At 38.9% G+C, this 16,086-nt stretch overlaps 3 protein-coding genes across 4 annotated transcripts; 1 reads left to right on the forward strand and 2 right to left on the reverse strand.

Annotated features, from left to right (window-relative positions):
* Nucleotides 1-310: 310 nt before the first annotated feature.
* On the reverse strand, nt 311-6,349 carry LOC123975092 (NEDD8-activating enzyme E1 catalytic subunit-like). Of its 2 annotated transcripts, XM_046056247.1 has the most exons (18): nt 6,232-6,349; nt 6,091-6,129; nt 4,884-5,007; nt 4,660-4,740; nt 4,469-4,551; nt 4,105-4,185; nt 3,958-4,001; nt 3,811-3,875; nt 3,526-3,681; nt 2,958-3,060; nt 2,736-2,846; nt 2,525-2,578; nt 1,464-1,500; nt 1,288-1,369; nt 1,109-1,209; nt 966-1,029; nt 826-880; nt 311-714 (listed from the first exon to the last, which is right to left on the reverse strand). In XM_046056247.1, the coding sequence occupies exons 1-18, from the start codon at nt 6,249-6,251 to the stop codon at nt 626-628; spliced, it is 1,389 nt and encodes a 462-aa protein (XP_045912203.1). In that variant the 5' UTR covers nt 6,252-6,349; the 3' UTR covers nt 311-625. The 2 variants fall into 2 exon arrangements, with proteins under 2 accessions (XP_045912203.1, XP_045912204.1); XM_046056248.1 differs by lacking the exons at nt 6,091-6,129; nt 6,232-6,349 and adding an exon at nt 6,067-6,085.
* Nucleotides 6,350-6,973: 624 nt separating this feature from the next.
* Nucleotides 6,974-11,640, forward strand: LOC123975093 (PRA1 family protein 3-like). Its single transcript, XM_046056249.1, has 3 exons — nt 6,974-7,220; nt 8,128-8,345; nt 10,194-11,640. The coding sequence occupies exons 1-3, from the start codon at nt 7,039-7,041 to the stop codon at nt 10,367-10,369; spliced, it is 576 nt and encodes a 191-aa protein (XP_045912205.1). The 5' UTR covers nt 6,974-7,038; the 3' UTR covers nt 10,370-11,640.
* A 728-nt stretch (nt 11,641-12,368) lies between these two features.
* Nucleotides 12,369-15,127, reverse strand: lmod3 (leiomodin 3 (fetal)). The gene is made up of 3 exons (XM_046057117.1): nt 14,551-15,127; nt 12,791-14,383; nt 12,369-12,573 (listed from the first exon to the last, which is right to left on the reverse strand). The coding sequence occupies exons 1-3, from the start codon at nt 14,836-14,838 to the stop codon at nt 12,526-12,528; spliced, it is 1,929 nt and encodes a 642-aa protein (XP_045913073.1). The 5' UTR covers nt 14,839-15,127; the 3' UTR covers nt 12,369-12,525.
* Between the last annotated feature and the right edge of the window lie 959 nt (nt 15,128-16,086).

Raw genomic sequence — 16,086 nt, forward strand, 5'->3', positions numbered from 1 at the left:
AAAATCATACCCTCCTCGAGTGTCGCTGTTTGCTTTGTTAACGATGTGCATATTCGGAGGTTGTCAGCGAGTGATGATCAAGCCCTGATCTGCCCCCTAGTGGATTCACGTTTAATCGTCTAGGTACACGCAAAGTACGCAAGAAAGCATGTGAACAATGCCGTTTGCGACGCTGACACCTGTCGAAACCTACGCATTGTTAAAAAGCAAGTATATCGGGGATTTTAAAGTTTTTCGAGATGATCAGCGCAGCTGCCCTATTGCTTCCAAGTTAAGAAAGATGACATGGGGGAAAAGATTCCTCCACAACCATGATAATAAAGCTTTATTAGAGCATAGTGCACATCATTATTCTCATTTGATTGACAGGGAAATAGCTACAAGATAAGTCAGCACAGGACAAACACACAAAGAAGTACACAATGTTATTATTAGAAAAAAAACAATGCTGTTAAATGATTCTATATTCATATGACAACCAATTGTATCCCAAAAGTGGGACCTTACTCATCTTATTTACATTATTACATCAAATGTGCTGCTGTAACATCACAGTAACCTTGTGATACAAGACCCAGTTCCCATTCAGATGCAGTCAATCTGACATAAGTGCTGTAATGAATGTTCAGGTGGTGAAATTGAGCTTGAAGAGAACCGTCTGGGGCGTGGTGACGTCGGCCACAGCTAGTTCCTGTCCATCCGACAGGCCCAGCTCTGCATCAGAGGAAAAAACATATAGTATTACACGGATGTTATCATGAATGTCAGCTACAGGTCACTTTGGACAGACTGGGAATAATGAGGGGGAGTGCTGCTTCTTATTACCTTTCAAAGTCTTGCAGAGGTTTGGTCTGGTTCGTTCCTCGATGGATTTCACAGACTGGAATAAAATTGTAATCATAGTTTAATCATCGTTTATAATGAAACAGCATGCAGCATTCTCAAAAATGTATACTGTATATTACCTGCAAATACAGTGTCTTATTCTTCCCTTCAAGAGTTGTGGTGATAGCCGGGGATTTCATTTGTCTGGAAAACATTTATACAAAATTTTAACCTAATTGTTAAAGAAGCATCACTAAATGTTTTTTTTTTTGTGAATACTCACAGAGAGGAGTTCTCTGTTAGGTACTCTAAAACCTCCTGTAATTTGGCAGAAGGAGAGAACTGGAGATCCTGAGGTACCTGGCTGCAGGCCGAACAATTTTCCTGCAGATAACCAGAGTCAAGTGATTATACTCTGTACAAAGAAATTTACATTACACTGACAATTAGGGCACAACAAACCTTTCGTTCAGCTTCAAAAGTGTAGGTGTACAGTCCATCCACGTCATTAAAGACCAGGTAATTATTTAAAGGAATATATGCACTGCAAAACAAAATCTAATGTTAAGTAATGTTCATTTGACAAATCAGCAAATAACTTGGATGAGGAGTAAAGATGTTTTTTTTCTGCACCTAACCTTGTAGCAATTTTAAAAACCTCCGTGGCACAGGCAGCTATGGAGAACAAAGACAAAATTAAGTATAGTTACGTGAATTGTACATTTATTTAAGTACAAAAACTCATAATTAATGGTTCACTAAACTCCTCCTCCAAACAGCAATTGTCCAATCACAACTTTGGTCAAGCTTTGGATTTCTCCACATGCCAAGTCGGTGTGAATAGACGAGTGGTTTTTCTTTTTGTTTGTTTTTGCCTTTCCAAACACAAGGGTTAGAACACAAGAACAAAACAGTAAGGCATAGATAAAACAGTGTATCTGTCTGCTCTAACATAAGCACAAACATTAGCATCCCCAGCTAACAAACTTACAACCTACCTACAGTAGCAATCAAGCTATCTTCCAAGACCAAGGAGCATATCATTAGCTAACTAGAGAAATGAGCTAGCTATATTTATGGATTACCGTTTGTGTTGGAAAAATTACCACTTAGGACAAACACATCAACTACATAAGAGCCAAGATGCTACCATATCAGAGTTTAGAGTGACAATAGTGCCTCTGTGCTGTGCTGTGCTGTATTGGATTTGGGTAAGGACATGTAGCTTTAGCCTCACTGTGTTAGCATTCTATCATGTATGAAGCCATCGTGTGCATATTTAAGACTTGTTTAAATGGTTATTGTTTTCAAAAGAGATCTCAACTGGAGGTTTCCACCGGTTTTAAGGAATTAGCATTAAGTAGCTAGCACGCTGTAGCTGATAAAGTCTGCTGAAGCCAGTCAGTTTAGCTGACAGAAATAAGTAGCCTGCTTTATTTGCTTCTGCATGAAATAAACAAACCCATCAAAGACCTATAACAAAAAAATGACATTAAATTTTCGAGGGGTAAGTCTGCCACAGTTATCATTGTTAACTTGATAGACGTAGCAACAGCAACTACAGGGGCTTAGCCAAGTGTCTATTTCTTTGGATATTTCACCAAATACATTACAAAAATATCGCACCAATTGTTTTAAGTGTCTGTCAACATTTATTAACAGCAAAAGCTACTGCCTCAAAATCTTTTGAGTTTCATACCAGCAATAACAGCATTAGTTGATGCCACTGCAGGAATGATCCTCTTCACAACTCCTGTTGCAGAAAAACGGTCATGAGTTTAATTCCAGCACATTATTACGAGACAGCATTCAATGAGAAATCTATCAGTTCCACCAAACTAAGTCTGGCTAATGTATGACATCAGAGCTATATAATACATAATTTGAATTGTTTTCATTCATAGGTTCACCTTGAGTGAGTCTGTATGTCACTCCTGTAATGTTAAACTCTGCAGCTCTTTCTCGGGCTCTTTCAAACACCCATTGGATGTGGTCTGGATTGTCTCCATCTAAACTGGTATCTAGTTGAAAAGGAAACCACTGTTGTTAGCCTTTATTGATATAATGTAGAAGGCAGCAGGTTAAATATTGTTAATATAAAACAAAAGGAAAATGTAAATATTGTAGCTTACCTCCAAATGGATTTTCTTTGGGCCACTGTAAGATTCTGGCATATTCAATGCAATGTTCCGGTAGCCTCGGCATTGACGCAATGGTGCACATGGGGAAATTAATCTGTGGATATTAAATTAAGTTCAAGCATAAATGCATTAAAAGAGCAGTACAGGCCGTTATTTTTTTCTGTTCAGCATAGTGAAATTGGAAAAAGACTCTGACAGCTATAATATCAAAAGTATAAAATAACTCCTTGAAACTGTTAATGAAAAAGTTAAATCATCAAACTCATCAAACTGTATTCTTTTTTTATACTTTCTCTTATGTGTGTTTTAGCAAGAACTTTGGTACAAAATTGTCACTGCTGTGCTGCTTTTGCACTTCACACACTTTTTCTGTAATCTTGAGGCGCTATTTCTTTTTCTGTTCAGTCTGTTAGATGTCGATGTGAAACATCACCTCCAGTACATCACAGATGCTTTCTCCCAACCAAAAGACAAGCTGAAAGCTTTTGTAAAAAGGTAATATATTGCTATCCTTTAGTGTATTTATGAATCTTTAAACTGAAACTACAAGAAAAGTGACCTGTGGCGGGTACAGCTCCAAAGTGCAGTCGATGCATGCAGTCATGCCAGGGAGAATGACACGAGCGTTTCCTTTAAAGCCCTCCGTTCCTCCATCAATGAGGGGAATGATGGAGCTGGGGTCCAGGACTCCATCTTCATAGCTCAGGAGGGATATCTAGAGAAGGCAATGTCAATCATACATCACCATAGATTACACATATATATGCTTCTGACATGCGAAGTCATATGAGGAGACAATAACATTGAAATGCAATAAAGAAAATCAATCATTCCTCTCTCCTACCAGCATCCCGTTCATCCAGCGTCTGGCAATGATGGAGTCCAGTCCACAGACAATGATGTGGAACTCTGCAAAAAGATTTAAAAAAGCGTTTAAAACCTCTGAGGTGCTTCCTTGGTAAGCTCTGCTAATGCACAGAAAAACACTTACGCCTGTAGAACGAGTCATCAAAGTCTTGGATCTTTTTAAAGTGACTGTGTGTTATTAATAAGGAATAAAAAAATCATGTTGTTTTATGCAATGTGAACAAAACCTGCATTGTTTTTCAACTGTAAAAATTGTTTCTGAAAAGGATACGGGACAACTTTACATCCAGGGATACGACTGTTGATAAAGTCGGCAGCCACTTCTGCCTTTGGCCTTCCAACATCTTTGGGCCTAATGTATATTAACAGTTAATCATAGGACATATGACATGCTGAATGTAAGAAGATCTGATCACACAAGAACTGTTACGGTACTATAGTCATCTAGAGGAACATTCATGTCAGTCAGTTACAGTTACATGCTATTCCTATTTTCAACTGAGGGCTATAAGACTATTACATCATACTATGCATTGTGCAAATAATTAAAGGAAATATTATAAAAATGAAGATGAGTATCTCTCTCTCTCTCTCTCTCTCGCTATATATATATATATATATATGGTGAAACTTACCTGAAAAGAAACTGCCTGTTGAGGTTGGACACATCAATTGTGTCCATGTCAACCACATGAATAATGCGAAACCCAGACAGGGCCTAAAGCACAACAAGACTTTGTAAGAACTTCTATAAAGACGCAACCAGTAAATGCAGTTTGTGTTTGCTCAGCTTACATTTATTACATAAATGAATGCTATTTCCTACCAGATTTTTGAGGAGTTCACATCCAAGTCCTCCTGCACCAATGACCAAAATCTTGCATGTCTCCAACAAGAACTGTAGAGACTGAGATGAAAGAAACACCACCATTTTAAAGAATAAAAATGTACTGTGATTTAAAATATCACTGTCACTGGACAGTGTGAAGCGTTATAACACTAGACTGATTCATATGAACTGAATGATTTACGATTCCATTTCTATGTCACCTCAGTGCTTGGCTCAAAGTCAGGGTGGGTGAACGGGCCAGGTCTCTCCAAAAACTTCCTCACATGATTCCACCGGCCATCCCAGTCACAACCACCGTCCCTGTGTCCCCCATCTACAGCCATTCTGGACACACAACACCAAGATATACTGATATGGTATTATACCTTAAATTAGTACATTTCTCCCTGTAATATTTATTACATGCATTTTTATTTTTCCAAGGGCGACGTTTCCTGAAAGTTGTGTGAAAAAGGCAGTGAAAGAAAGCAGTGCTAATTGCAGTATTAATAACAGTCATGGAGATTAATAAATACATAAAAATAGATGAAAGGAATGTACTGAGAAAAAACAAGCCACACTTAAATTGCTTTCAATCACTGATTTATGAATACCCAGTAATCTGAAAAAACACTCTAAGTTAGTCATATGAGTTACCATCAACTAGACTTGCAGTGAAGTCTTATTTATTTAGTTAAAAATGTTGCATCTCTATCTCTTGAAATGGATAAATCTTGGAGTCCTGGAATCAGGAAACCAGATTTATAACAAACACGGCAGAAGAATATCCATAAACATAGACTGTGTCCCAATCCCAAAATAATTTTATACAGTATACTAAGCTTTACAGTATACTGTTTTTGCTGTTAGAATACAAGAAATCAATTTACAATTACATACAACAGGCAATTATACAATACATGCCCCGTCATACATCAAACTGCAAATTTTTCACCGCCATTGTTTTTTTCAGCTGTATGTAGCTCCTCCATTTTTACTTTGTGCATTGCATTGTGGCACATAAGTGTACAGCACACTCATAAGTCAAGTGTTCCTTTGAATGGATTACTGATTTGTTTCTTGTTTACTTGGTTGTCATATTTACAGTCAATGAACACATCACATAGTCAAAACCTTCCCAGGATTAGGATGTGCTATGGAGTTGGTACACAGCTATAATGTTCTGATCATTCCGGATTTGTCTTGCAAGGAGGATGCAGAACTGGTGCAGAGCATTGCATTGTGTTTGACACTGTGAATGGATACATTGTGCAAATGGATGAATTGTACAAACAGATAAGTGGGGTTTTAAAGCTGTTCCTTGCTAAAAATGTTTATTTTCATGTCTCCCGGCTCAGCAGTCGCTGCTCAGAGTGCAACGCAAACCTGCTGCCAGGCAGAGACCTTTATTTAGCATTCGTCACTAACTTCTCAGTAAGGTCCTCTATTCGCCTTCTTTTCTTCTCCCTAAAAGAAAAAAGTAAAACAGGGTTCAAGCATGCCGGGTTAACGACAAAAGGCGAAAGATTAACAGCGACATAATTATATTTTCAGTCCATTGACACTTACGGCTCCTCGGCATCCGCCATACTTTCACGGTCCCATGTCCTCGATTGTGACTGTTGTGTTTCCGAGTGTCAAAGCTGCACACAGCAGCTCCAAGTACCCATACAGGGGAAATACAGTTTTCTCCTGCTTCAGAAATAATTACAGACCCATCAGAGATGTTGTTCCCTCACCAAACCGTACTGTATATTATAATATCTTTATAGAATAGTTATACTGTAGAATAATACGTCCCCCGCTCCCCCAAAGAAAATTGACCATGAATGAAATAGAAGTGCCATGTTAGATTATATGTTACCCTGTTAAGCTTTAAATGACAGAAAGTTTACTGAAACACTGCTACATTTAATTATAGTTTTTTTTCTCACAAGACAATTTTGGTAAGATATTGTTGTATTGGTAGTAATTCAAAATATGGTCTGTATTACCAATAATGGGCTGTTTAGATTTACTTATTTACACACAGTTAAAGATAAACAATTTTACCTTGCAAATATTGAAAAATTTGTTAAACACCAATTATATTGCAAGTTTAAATAACTGTAACTTTTTTAGATGTTTTTAAATGGTTGTTTTTACTTATATCTAATCATTTAAATCTTCTGCGTTGCTGCTGCGCAATCTAGGACGCAAGTCTTAAACTCCAAACACCTTCCAGATTGTGAATCTCGCGATATTTTGAGCCAGAGTGCGGCCTCTTGCGACGTCCCTCTTCCACGCTCAGACTGTGATCAGCTGACCTGTCAAAATATTACGCAGCGTGTGTGGGTTTGTTTGTGTTTGTGTGTTGCTCAACTACAAGTCGAAGACATGGCAGCCAAGATGGAGCTTGCACCGCTCAGACCGTGGGATGATTTCTTCCCCGGAGCGGACCGGTTCGCCAAACCTGAGTTCGGAGATTTAACAAAGTGGAACAACCGAGTGATCAGTAATTTACTGTACTACCAGACGAATTATTTCGCCGTGGCTCTGGTGGTTTTCCTCATTGTAGGGTAAGTCCTGGTAGCATCCTAACGCATCTCTAGCTCTGTGTTTAATTAGCCTGCATACCCAGCAGTCCTATCTATACACACCCATCGTGACAACGCAGGCTATTCATGTAACATTTGCTACTATTGTGCCAACATTTGAAGCGCCGTAACTTGTTTGTCGCCTCTGCGTTTTCGACAATTATCTTGCTTGGCCTGTAGCAGTTACACATTTTCTTTCTAAATATATGTGTATTCAGTAACAGGAACTTTCACTAAGAATACTGCTACAACGTTAGCTAGCTTAAAAGTGCTTCATAAGCGGTCCACCATAACTTAATCCTCTTTATTTTAAAATTAAAGCTACGTATTGGGATGTTGAGTGTTTATGACATTCAATGATGCTACATTCCACCACATATCAATGCCGTGATTTAGCATAATATGAAGCTGGTTCAGTCCTTTGAATAAAGGATAAGTGGAATTCATGAGGATGTAGGCCTTACTCTTAGACAGTGGCCTTACTGCAGGCATCTGCCCTCTTGTGGGTTACACCAACTGACAGACCGGGACATTAAAGGAAAAACATACATATCAAATGCAGATGGTTCCATGCACCAGGGCTCACAAATGGTTTGGTGAGTTTGAAAATGACGTGAATAATATGCTAAAGCCTTTACAGTCCCCAGATCTCATTTCTTGATCATCTTGATTTCAGTGACATTACCTGATTAAATAAACGTTGTTTATCTATAAATGAGGGAATATCTTGTGGAGGAACACAGTGTTCATCCCTACAAAACACAGACTTGGCAAGGAGCACTGAAGCAGTTCTGGAGGCTCGTGTTGGCCTGACTGAGACACTTCATGTTGGTTTTTCCATTCATTTGTCCTCCATCTGTATGTCATTTCATCATGTTCCAATATTCAGGTTCCTGAACCCATTGGGCATGTTTCTGGGCGGAGCTGTGGTGACTCTGGTCTTCATTGGTTCAGTGTGGGCAGGAGAAAACAAGGCCATCGTCAAGAACTTCAAAAAGAAGAACCCCACGCTGTTTGTCATCGGGGTCATGGCCACCAGTTACTTTGTGCTGTCGTTGTGCGGTGGTGTCATGGTCTTCATCTTTGGAATCACTTTCCCTTTGCTGTGTAAGTTTCAGCGGATTCCACACTGTTTTCTGTTTACTTTTAAAACAAGGGAATGGAGAATTCAGTTATAAAATTATATTCAGGCTGTCAGAAATCACTCCCTACATACCATATAATGCATTACATTTACTGTCCCCCTTTTTACTTCACTGTCTGAATTTTTAAGTGTGAAATGTATATTCACTGTATAGTGTCCTAAAGCCGTGTCCGTGGCATGTGTACCACTTTCTGCTAACAATCTCAGTGCAGTGTATCACTGTTTATAGATAAGAAAATTCACAGTCTTGCGACTTACAGCTATCAGCGATGACGCAAAATGATGATTTATAAGGGTCCAAAATCTCAATTTACCGCACACAAAAGAGTTAACTATTAAGTGTCTAATTAGATAGGGAGTAGTAAATCAGTGTACAAGGGAGTGTTTTCAGACACATCCTTGGTTTAGGCAAGGTATGATCAGGTTCTGTTACTGAAGAGGATTAGGGCTATGTGAGAGATTTAATTGAGCAACACAGAAATACACTGAGATTAATCTTGTGGGAATTCTAAGATTTAAAATCCAGAATTATTGACTTTACTCAGTAATCTGACTTTATTATTTTTGACAAAAGAATTCTTAACTGAAGGTCCACTCATTTAATGCAAAATTTCCAGAGCTTTTTAAGCTAGAGCTATTAGAGGGTGGAGTGTGCTCAGTTGTCACGGAAATGGTATTAGCACATGAATATTGAATTTTGGTCACGTGATGACAAGAATTTTATTTAGTTAAACTGCTGTGCCCAAGATAAATAATGAACATTCAAGCTTAATGTTTTAAATATTTAAAAAGATTTGCCAATGTTGCCCTAAAAACGCATATAGAAAATGGAAAAATTGAGCTTTAAGTCATTTTTAATAGTTTCTTCTTGATTGCAACAACTCTCCCACTTGCGATTTAAGGGCATGAGCCTTGTAAAATTTGATGGTTAGTTAGTTATGAGGAATCACACACATTCCTCTCTCTCATTCTGTATTTTCTGCAACACTGTGAGTTTGACACAAAAAACTAACTTTGAGGCATCTAACCAGTTCCCTGGTAATTAGCCTCTCAACTCTTATTTTAACAGATGTGACGAAGATATTTAGTCTCTTTTGGTGCTTGGCCTACTCTATTTTTAATTTCAACTTAACTTATATGCCAAAAACTTGTTGTCTAATGTAACACCATGAAAACTGTTATTGGGGGATGTTGAGTCACGCAGGGATGCATAGCTGAGGTTTTCCTGGGGGTGAACAAGCTTTTCCAAACACTCTCTCATTCTGACTCACTGTAGGGATGAACAGTGTGTGCTGCATTACTGACATGCATTCATTCATGACGCAGATTGGAAAATAAAGTAGCAGTACATCAGAGTGAGCTATAATGTACTTTAGAGGTATAGTTTTGGATTCTGCTACAGCTCTCTAAATACATTTAGAGTCAGACGGTCGGCAGAGTGGTTTAGATAATTGATGGGTTGGACCCAAATGTAGCAGCTCTAACATCATGGCGGATAGATGAGACAGTTTGATCCCAGGAGCCCTGCCCACGGCTGGCTGTGTTGACGGGTTGCTATGGGTTGTTGATTTGGACAGAACTGCATTTACTGGCTGATGTCATGCATTCAGTATCTGCCTGACACGGGAATAAAAGGCACGCCAATCCTTACACCTGCTTATAGTCGGAGTTGCAACAGTATCACATTTTGTTTTCTTGTTTTCCAAGATTCCGTATAATATCATCTATTAAGTCTGAGATACTGTCATTTATGTTTCTTATTTTCAAATTGGAAAAAAAGTAGAAATGACTTGCTGTTGCCTTTCCTGCAGTAATACTGATCCATGCCTCTCTGAGACTGCGCAACATGAAAAACAGACTGGAGAACAAGATTGAGGGTGTTGGGCTAAAGAAGACCCCCATGGGTATCATCATGGACCTCCTGGATCAGCAGGAGGAGAAAATGAACAAGATTCAGGATTTCATTGAAAGCAAACTGAAGGAATAAGGCAAAAGTGTGCCGAGGGAAGTCATGCAGCCCGGATTAAAACTTCGATAGCGTTTATCCCCTTTATACATGTAAAGTTACTGATGTTTGCATTCCCATACTGTTTTTCTGTTTTTGTTTGACTTTTTTCTCTTATACGTTTGTTTGTTTACCCTGTCTAAAGTGCATAGATGGATAATAACATTATAACATGATTTGCACAATCACAGCGTGTATTGGATGTTGAAAGGCAATGGGCACTTAAGGTTACCAAAGTTTGAGCACTCCTGTGTCAAAAATATACCCAAAAACAACTAATTTTCCCCTGTCGACAATGCACTTTGTTTGACACGACGACGAGTATTTCATCCAAATAAAGCAGTCTGAACTGAATATCTAATGCAGACATTCATAACCAATTATATTTGTTCTTTAAAAAACAACAACAATATGGATCCTTTCAGTTTGCTACCTCAAAACAAGCATGTTTAATTTTCTTCTCACTGAGTAAACCCACATTACCAAGATACAGACCCAACACCCAGTGGATTAACTGCTTATTAAACAGCAATAACTCCCATCTTGCCAATGTAGGAATACTGATCTGAGACCAGTGTGCTTCTGGTGGAGACATGGTTGTATGTCCTGACTGATAATCATGGAGTTTAAATATTCCTTTTATCAAAAGATTTGTGCTTACAGTTTCTGACCATACAGGCTGGCCTGACTGTATCCCTTTTGATCACAGCTATGCAATATTGAAAAATGAATGGCAAGTGCAGCTTTATTGTTTGAATATTATGTCATGGTATGTATAAGTTTGTTGTTATTTCTAATGTGTCTTTACATTCACAATATAGCATGCAGAAATGTATAAAACGGCTGCAAGAAAACAGAGTTTAAATGAATGAACTTTAATTTATCACTGTTCTCTCTTAATTAGTAAATACTGGACTAGAGATGAAGAGACATCCCATGCTACTGGGATCAAATCCCTTTTTCTTGTAAAAAAGAAGAACTAAATTAATCATCTGTGATGTTAAGCGTTCATTTTATACTTACACTCCTGGCAGTTGTTTCACACATGCACATTGACTGCAGTTTGTGGATCCTACCTTCACAAGTGTAAGTTCAGAGAGATTCTTTGTTATGTGGATGCTATATTATATGTTATCTTTGTTTTATGTGACTTTTTCATTCTTGAAAAGTGATGATAAAATCACTGAACTTGAAGTTAACATGGCATCTATTAAAATAAAGATAACAGGATTTGTGTTGCAGTCTTTTCCCAACTGAGTCTCAGTTTGTGAGTATATGGATGCATTTATTAATCACAAACTTAAGTCCTTGTTATTTGGGTTAAATCAAAGTGGTGAATTGCAGGCTAGTACTGAAACAAAATGAAAGCCTATTTATAACACTACCGAATAGTGAACTAATGAATATCCCTTCCAGGATTGTACACCTTGTCACTCGATTCAGTTTAAATAATTATCTACATGGCATCAGCTTTTCAGGATTCTGACTCACCACCCTTTCCGCAAATACCTCGCCTTTAAAAAAACAAGGGAGTAATTTGTCTTTTTTCATATCTGCGCCTGTAAGCAATAGCAAAAAGCTACTGGGGAGCAAGTGCAATGATTCACTGGGGATCCATTTAATTTGACATAGAAAGCACTGCAACAGTGATATCCAATTTTAATAAAAAATAAAAAGTTGGAAGCTAAATGCAAATATATGGAAGAGCTTTGCTCCCAATTGGATCCTCTAACATTTAATCAAACAAACCTACACTAAAAAATATTTTTGTAGCTAAATTTGTCATATATTTGGACAATATACGAAAGTCTTATGTCAACAAACAATATGTTCACCATGTGCTGTGTTTTAGAGATAGCAAATCATGAAAGAGGTGGAACATTTGAATTACAATTGAATAGGAGATGTTTTGGCGATGAACTTTCTTTGAAATTCTTATACTTTCATTGGCATGACTTTCAACAGCATTCAGTGAGCAACACAAGAGTGGAACAACAACCAGACAATATTTTTTATGTGTAATGAAAGTATAGTTCACTCTTATTTTGCCCAGTTCATTTGAGTAGTTTTAGAGTGACTAATACCAAATATGTGTAAGATAAACAGTATGGTGAAGAAAAACAGCTGAAATTGCAGCCTCAGAGGAGACTTGTTTCACTTGATTCCAGGACTTTTGGGAGTGGCACCTGTAAGCAGTGACAAAGGAAAGAATGAAAAGATGACTTGAATTTCTATGACAGCAGAAGATCATTATAGATAATACTAGAACAAATTCACATATGAATATGAAAGCAGTAACCCTGTTTATCGATTAAAAAACCCTAACATGTCAGATGTTATGCATGCCCCTGAACACAGGATCCCAACTATATGATATCACAGTACTAATTCTTGGATACTCACAGATTTAAGATAGGCCACATTGCTCTGTTTGATCTCACTTAGTAGTTGATCACGGGGTGTGAGCTCAACCTTTGGTGGGACTCGTCTGCGAGGGACGGGCTTCAAAGTCTTAATCACATCAGTCAGGTTTGCTCTTTCATCTATCATCCCTTCGCTGCCTACATCCTTTACTTTGGGAGTTTTCCTCAGCTGGAAGGATGCCCTCTCGGGTCTCCTGTCATCCCTTGGGTTTAGATCCAGGAAAGGATCACGTTTCTTGGGAGTCCTCTTCAGCTGGACGTCCCTTAGTGGGTTTGCTGGTTCGGCACTGGGTTGTTTGAGAGCGCTGTTGTGCTTGGGCTGCTTCTGAGGCTGTGGTTGTACTGCTTGTTGGTGTGTTTGAGGTACAGCGCTCACTTCTGACATGGGTGGGATAAGCCCATGCTCCCGCAGGAGTTCTAGAGGCGGTATGTACCCTAGCATCTCAAGTAAACCAGGAGGCAGGTTCAGACTGCTCTCATACATCTGCATCAGCTCCTTTTGCTCCTTCATTTGCTGCTGCCTTTGGTCCTCCTTCCTCAGCTGCCTCTGGCGGTCGAGATTCCTGGTCAAAATGTTGGTGACCACCATCCTGGGCCCTGGCAGCTCAAAATGGTAGCCCATCTTCAGGAGGGTGTTGTTGGCTTTGAGCAGGCGTGAGATCTCCATCTCCGCGTGGTGACCCAGCATATGCCTCTGGTTATGAAAACGCAGCTCTGTGAGAGTCTCATTGAATTGGAGGCAGCGGATGATGGCAACGATGCCCTTTCCGGTTATGAAGTTGGACTCGATATTTAAAGTTGTAATGCTGCGATTCTCTCGTAACATGTTGGCCAGGTTGAAAGCTATGTTTTCATCCACACCGGTATTGGCTATGCTGAAGGTTTTCACATATTTGTTCTTCTTCAAGGCATTGACATAGTCCAAGAGCATCTCTTTGGGAATGTTTTCTATGTTGTTGAGGTTTACCTCAGTGACAGAGGGGTTATTTTTGCGTATTTTGTCAAGTGTTGAATCCAAATTTGTCTCATTTCCTGAAGGTCTTGATGTCATTTTTACATTATTGAGTGCCAGCTTTGGAATTTTTAATTTGTTAATTTTTCTCTCTTCTTTCTGTGGGAGCTTATCATTGGTTTCATTTATCTGTGGCTCCTCTGGCGCCTCTTTGGGGAGCAAAGAGTCTGTAGTTTTAATTTCCTCTTTCTCTTCAACTTGTGACATGCTGTGCTCTGGGGCTGCGCTCTCACTCTTCTCCTTTGTGTCTGAAAAAGGCCTATTGTCATCTGTGTTGTTGTCTTGAGGCTCTACATGATTGTCTATAGTTTCATGTCTGTCTGTGTTCACAGGTGACTTCACCTCTTTCTCACCTTTTATATCCACCTCCACGTCTTTTTCATCCATCTCATCAACCTCTTCCACGATTTCCTCAATGATCTCCTCTATAATTTCCTCTCCATCAATACCATCTACAGTGTGCTCCTCAATTACTTCCTCTATCACTTCATAGACTTCATATTTCCCATTTTCTGTGTTTTCTTCTTTTTCTTTCTTTTCAGCTTCCTCCCTCAAAGTTTTCTGATGAAAACAGCACATCAGACCAAGTTATTTTCCAAACATTATCTTTTTTATTCTGCCATTTCACAAGGTTTCTAGTTTCTAATTGAATGCTATTATTTAAATAAAATAAAATTAATTTAACTAAATTAATCTGTAAATTAACTTTTGAGAGTTTCACCTCTTACCTCACTGGGCAGCAGAGTAGCAGGCACTCTTTCTTCCTCAAGCATACGTTTGGACTCTTTCTCCCAGTAGAGGTAATCAACCAGGGATCTGTGGTCGAACGTGCCTGTCGGGGGCTTCTCCGTCTGGTCCTTCTGTCTCTGCCCAACTGGTACACTCTCATCGGGGGCAATAATTACATCCATCTCACTCTGGAGCTCCTTAAGCTCCTCAGGTGAAAGCATAGCAAGGATTTCATCCTCATCAATGTCTTCTTCATTGAGGTCTTCCACGTCTCTACTGTTTGACATGTTTTGGCCTGGTGAGCTTCTTTCTACTAATATCAAAAGGAAGGGTAAGTCTGTCTAATCTATGACTCAGGACAGAGCCAACTGCTTCTGACTTTGACTTCAGCTACAAACTGTTTGCTCCTGCCTCATGTGGAGTCTAAAATTACACCCTCTGAACTGCATGGAAGATATTTAAGGTACAAGCGTGGGGAAAGACATGCTAACATTCTTCTTTTAGTCCCTGCTTCCAGCTGGCCTGGCTATCAGGATCTTTTGGGATGACAGTTGCTTCAGGCAAGGAAAGTGTAGGACTGACAGCAGCAGGTGGACCATTTTCACAGGGCTGGTGAAGGGTGGGGGTTGGTGGTAAAGTCTCTGCTGCACACAGAGCTCCTCCCAGTCTCCCAGAGCTTTCCAGAAGACATAACCTCTGAAGTGCTGCACAACAACAAAAACATGAGATCGAGCCAGAAGAGGTCATTAGAGGAATAGATACCAACATTTGAAGAGGAGACATTTCTTTTGTCTGAGTGTTTTTCGTTACTCAAAGCACAGTGCGATACATAGCTAGCAGGATTTCCTGGACGCCCAGAAAATTCACATTTTATTTATATAAGAAAAAAATAACTTTACAGGAATCTAATCTTGAGGTTTCTACATTTTTTCCCTCTGTTAAGTGTTTTTTGGGGGTGTTTTTCCTCATTCGAATCTAGGGTTCGAGGGGAATCGAGGGTTTTGTATGCTGTAAAGATTGTAAAGCCCCGTGAGGCAAACTATGATTTGAGATTTTAGTCTATATACTGTAAATAAAATTGATCTGACCTGAATAGCCATTTTGAGAAATATTTATATTTGCTTTTTTGCTAAGAGTTAGATAAGAAGATTGATACCACACTTCTAATTGTCTATCATATATTAAGGTGCAGCCAGTTATATCTCATCTGTTTAATCAGTACAAAAAAGCGTACAATTGATAGTTTTTTTTTCTCAAGGGGTTATGAGTGGGACTATTTCTTGGCAAAGTGCAGTAACTTCCTTAAGTCTTGTTGATGCTGTGAGGTTGGTAGGCAACCAGCAGGAAGCCATAATGCTTGGCCAAGAAACAGTCTGGCACATAACCTCTTGTAAATAAATTTTTACAACAACAAGATTTTATATGTTAATAACAGCACTTTAGAGGTGTTAGTAGGCATATTTTTACCTTTGGACAGAGACAAAAGCTACATGCTATCCCTTTTTCCTGTCTTTATGCTAAGCTAAGCTAACGAC

Source organism: Micropterus dolomieu, linkage group LG08 (assembly GCF_021292245.1).
Source record: "Micropterus dolomieu isolate WLL.071019.BEF.003 ecotype Adirondacks linkage group LG08, ASM2129224v1, whole genome shotgun sequence".
NCBI classification, from domain to species: domain Eukaryota; kingdom Metazoa; phylum Chordata; class Actinopteri; order Centrarchiformes; family Centrarchidae; genus Micropterus; species Micropterus dolomieu.

What these genes read in the sequence shown, in the direction of transcription:
- LOC123975092 (XM_046056247.1), bottom strand. Translation starts at nt 6,251, where the DNA reads ATGGCGGATGCCGAGGAGCC. An exon ending in AACTAATGCTGTTATTGCTG is followed by an intron (nt 1,501 to 2,524) that starts GTATGAAACTCA and finishes TGTTCTCCATAG; the next exon opens with CTGCCTGTGCCACGGAGGTT. An exon ending in CTAACAGAGAACTCCTCTCT is followed by an intron (nt 1,030 to 1,108) that starts GTGAGTATTCAC and finishes AATGTTTTCCAG; the next exon opens with ACAAATGAAATCCCCGGCTA.
- LOC123975093 (XM_046056249.1), top strand. Translation starts at nt 7,039, where the DNA reads ATGGCAGCCAAGATGGAGCTTGCACCGCTCAGACCGTGGGATGATTTC. An exon ending in GTGGTTTTCCTCATTGTAGG is followed by an intron (nt 7,221 to 8,127) that starts GTAAGTCCTGGT and finishes TCCAATATTCAG; the next exon opens with GTTCCTGAACCCATTGGGCA. An exon ending in AATCACTTTCCCTTTGCTGT is followed by an intron (nt 8,346 to 10,193) that starts GTAAGTTTCAGC and finishes CCTTTCCTGCAG; the next exon opens with TAATACTGATCCATGCCTCT.
- lmod3 (XM_046057117.1), bottom strand. Translation starts at nt 14,838, where the DNA reads ATGTCAAACAGTAGAGACGTGGAAGACCTCAATGAAGAAGACATTGAT. An exon ending in CTACTCTGCTGCCCAGTGAG is followed by an intron (nt 14,384 to 14,550) that starts GTAAGAGGTGAA and finishes TGTTTTCATCAG; the next exon opens with AAAACTTTGAGGGAGGAAGC. An exon ending in ATGTGGCCTATCTTAAATCT is followed by an intron (nt 12,574 to 12,790) that starts GTGAGTATCCAA and finishes CACTGCTTACAG; the next exon opens with GTGCCACTCCCAAAAGTCCT.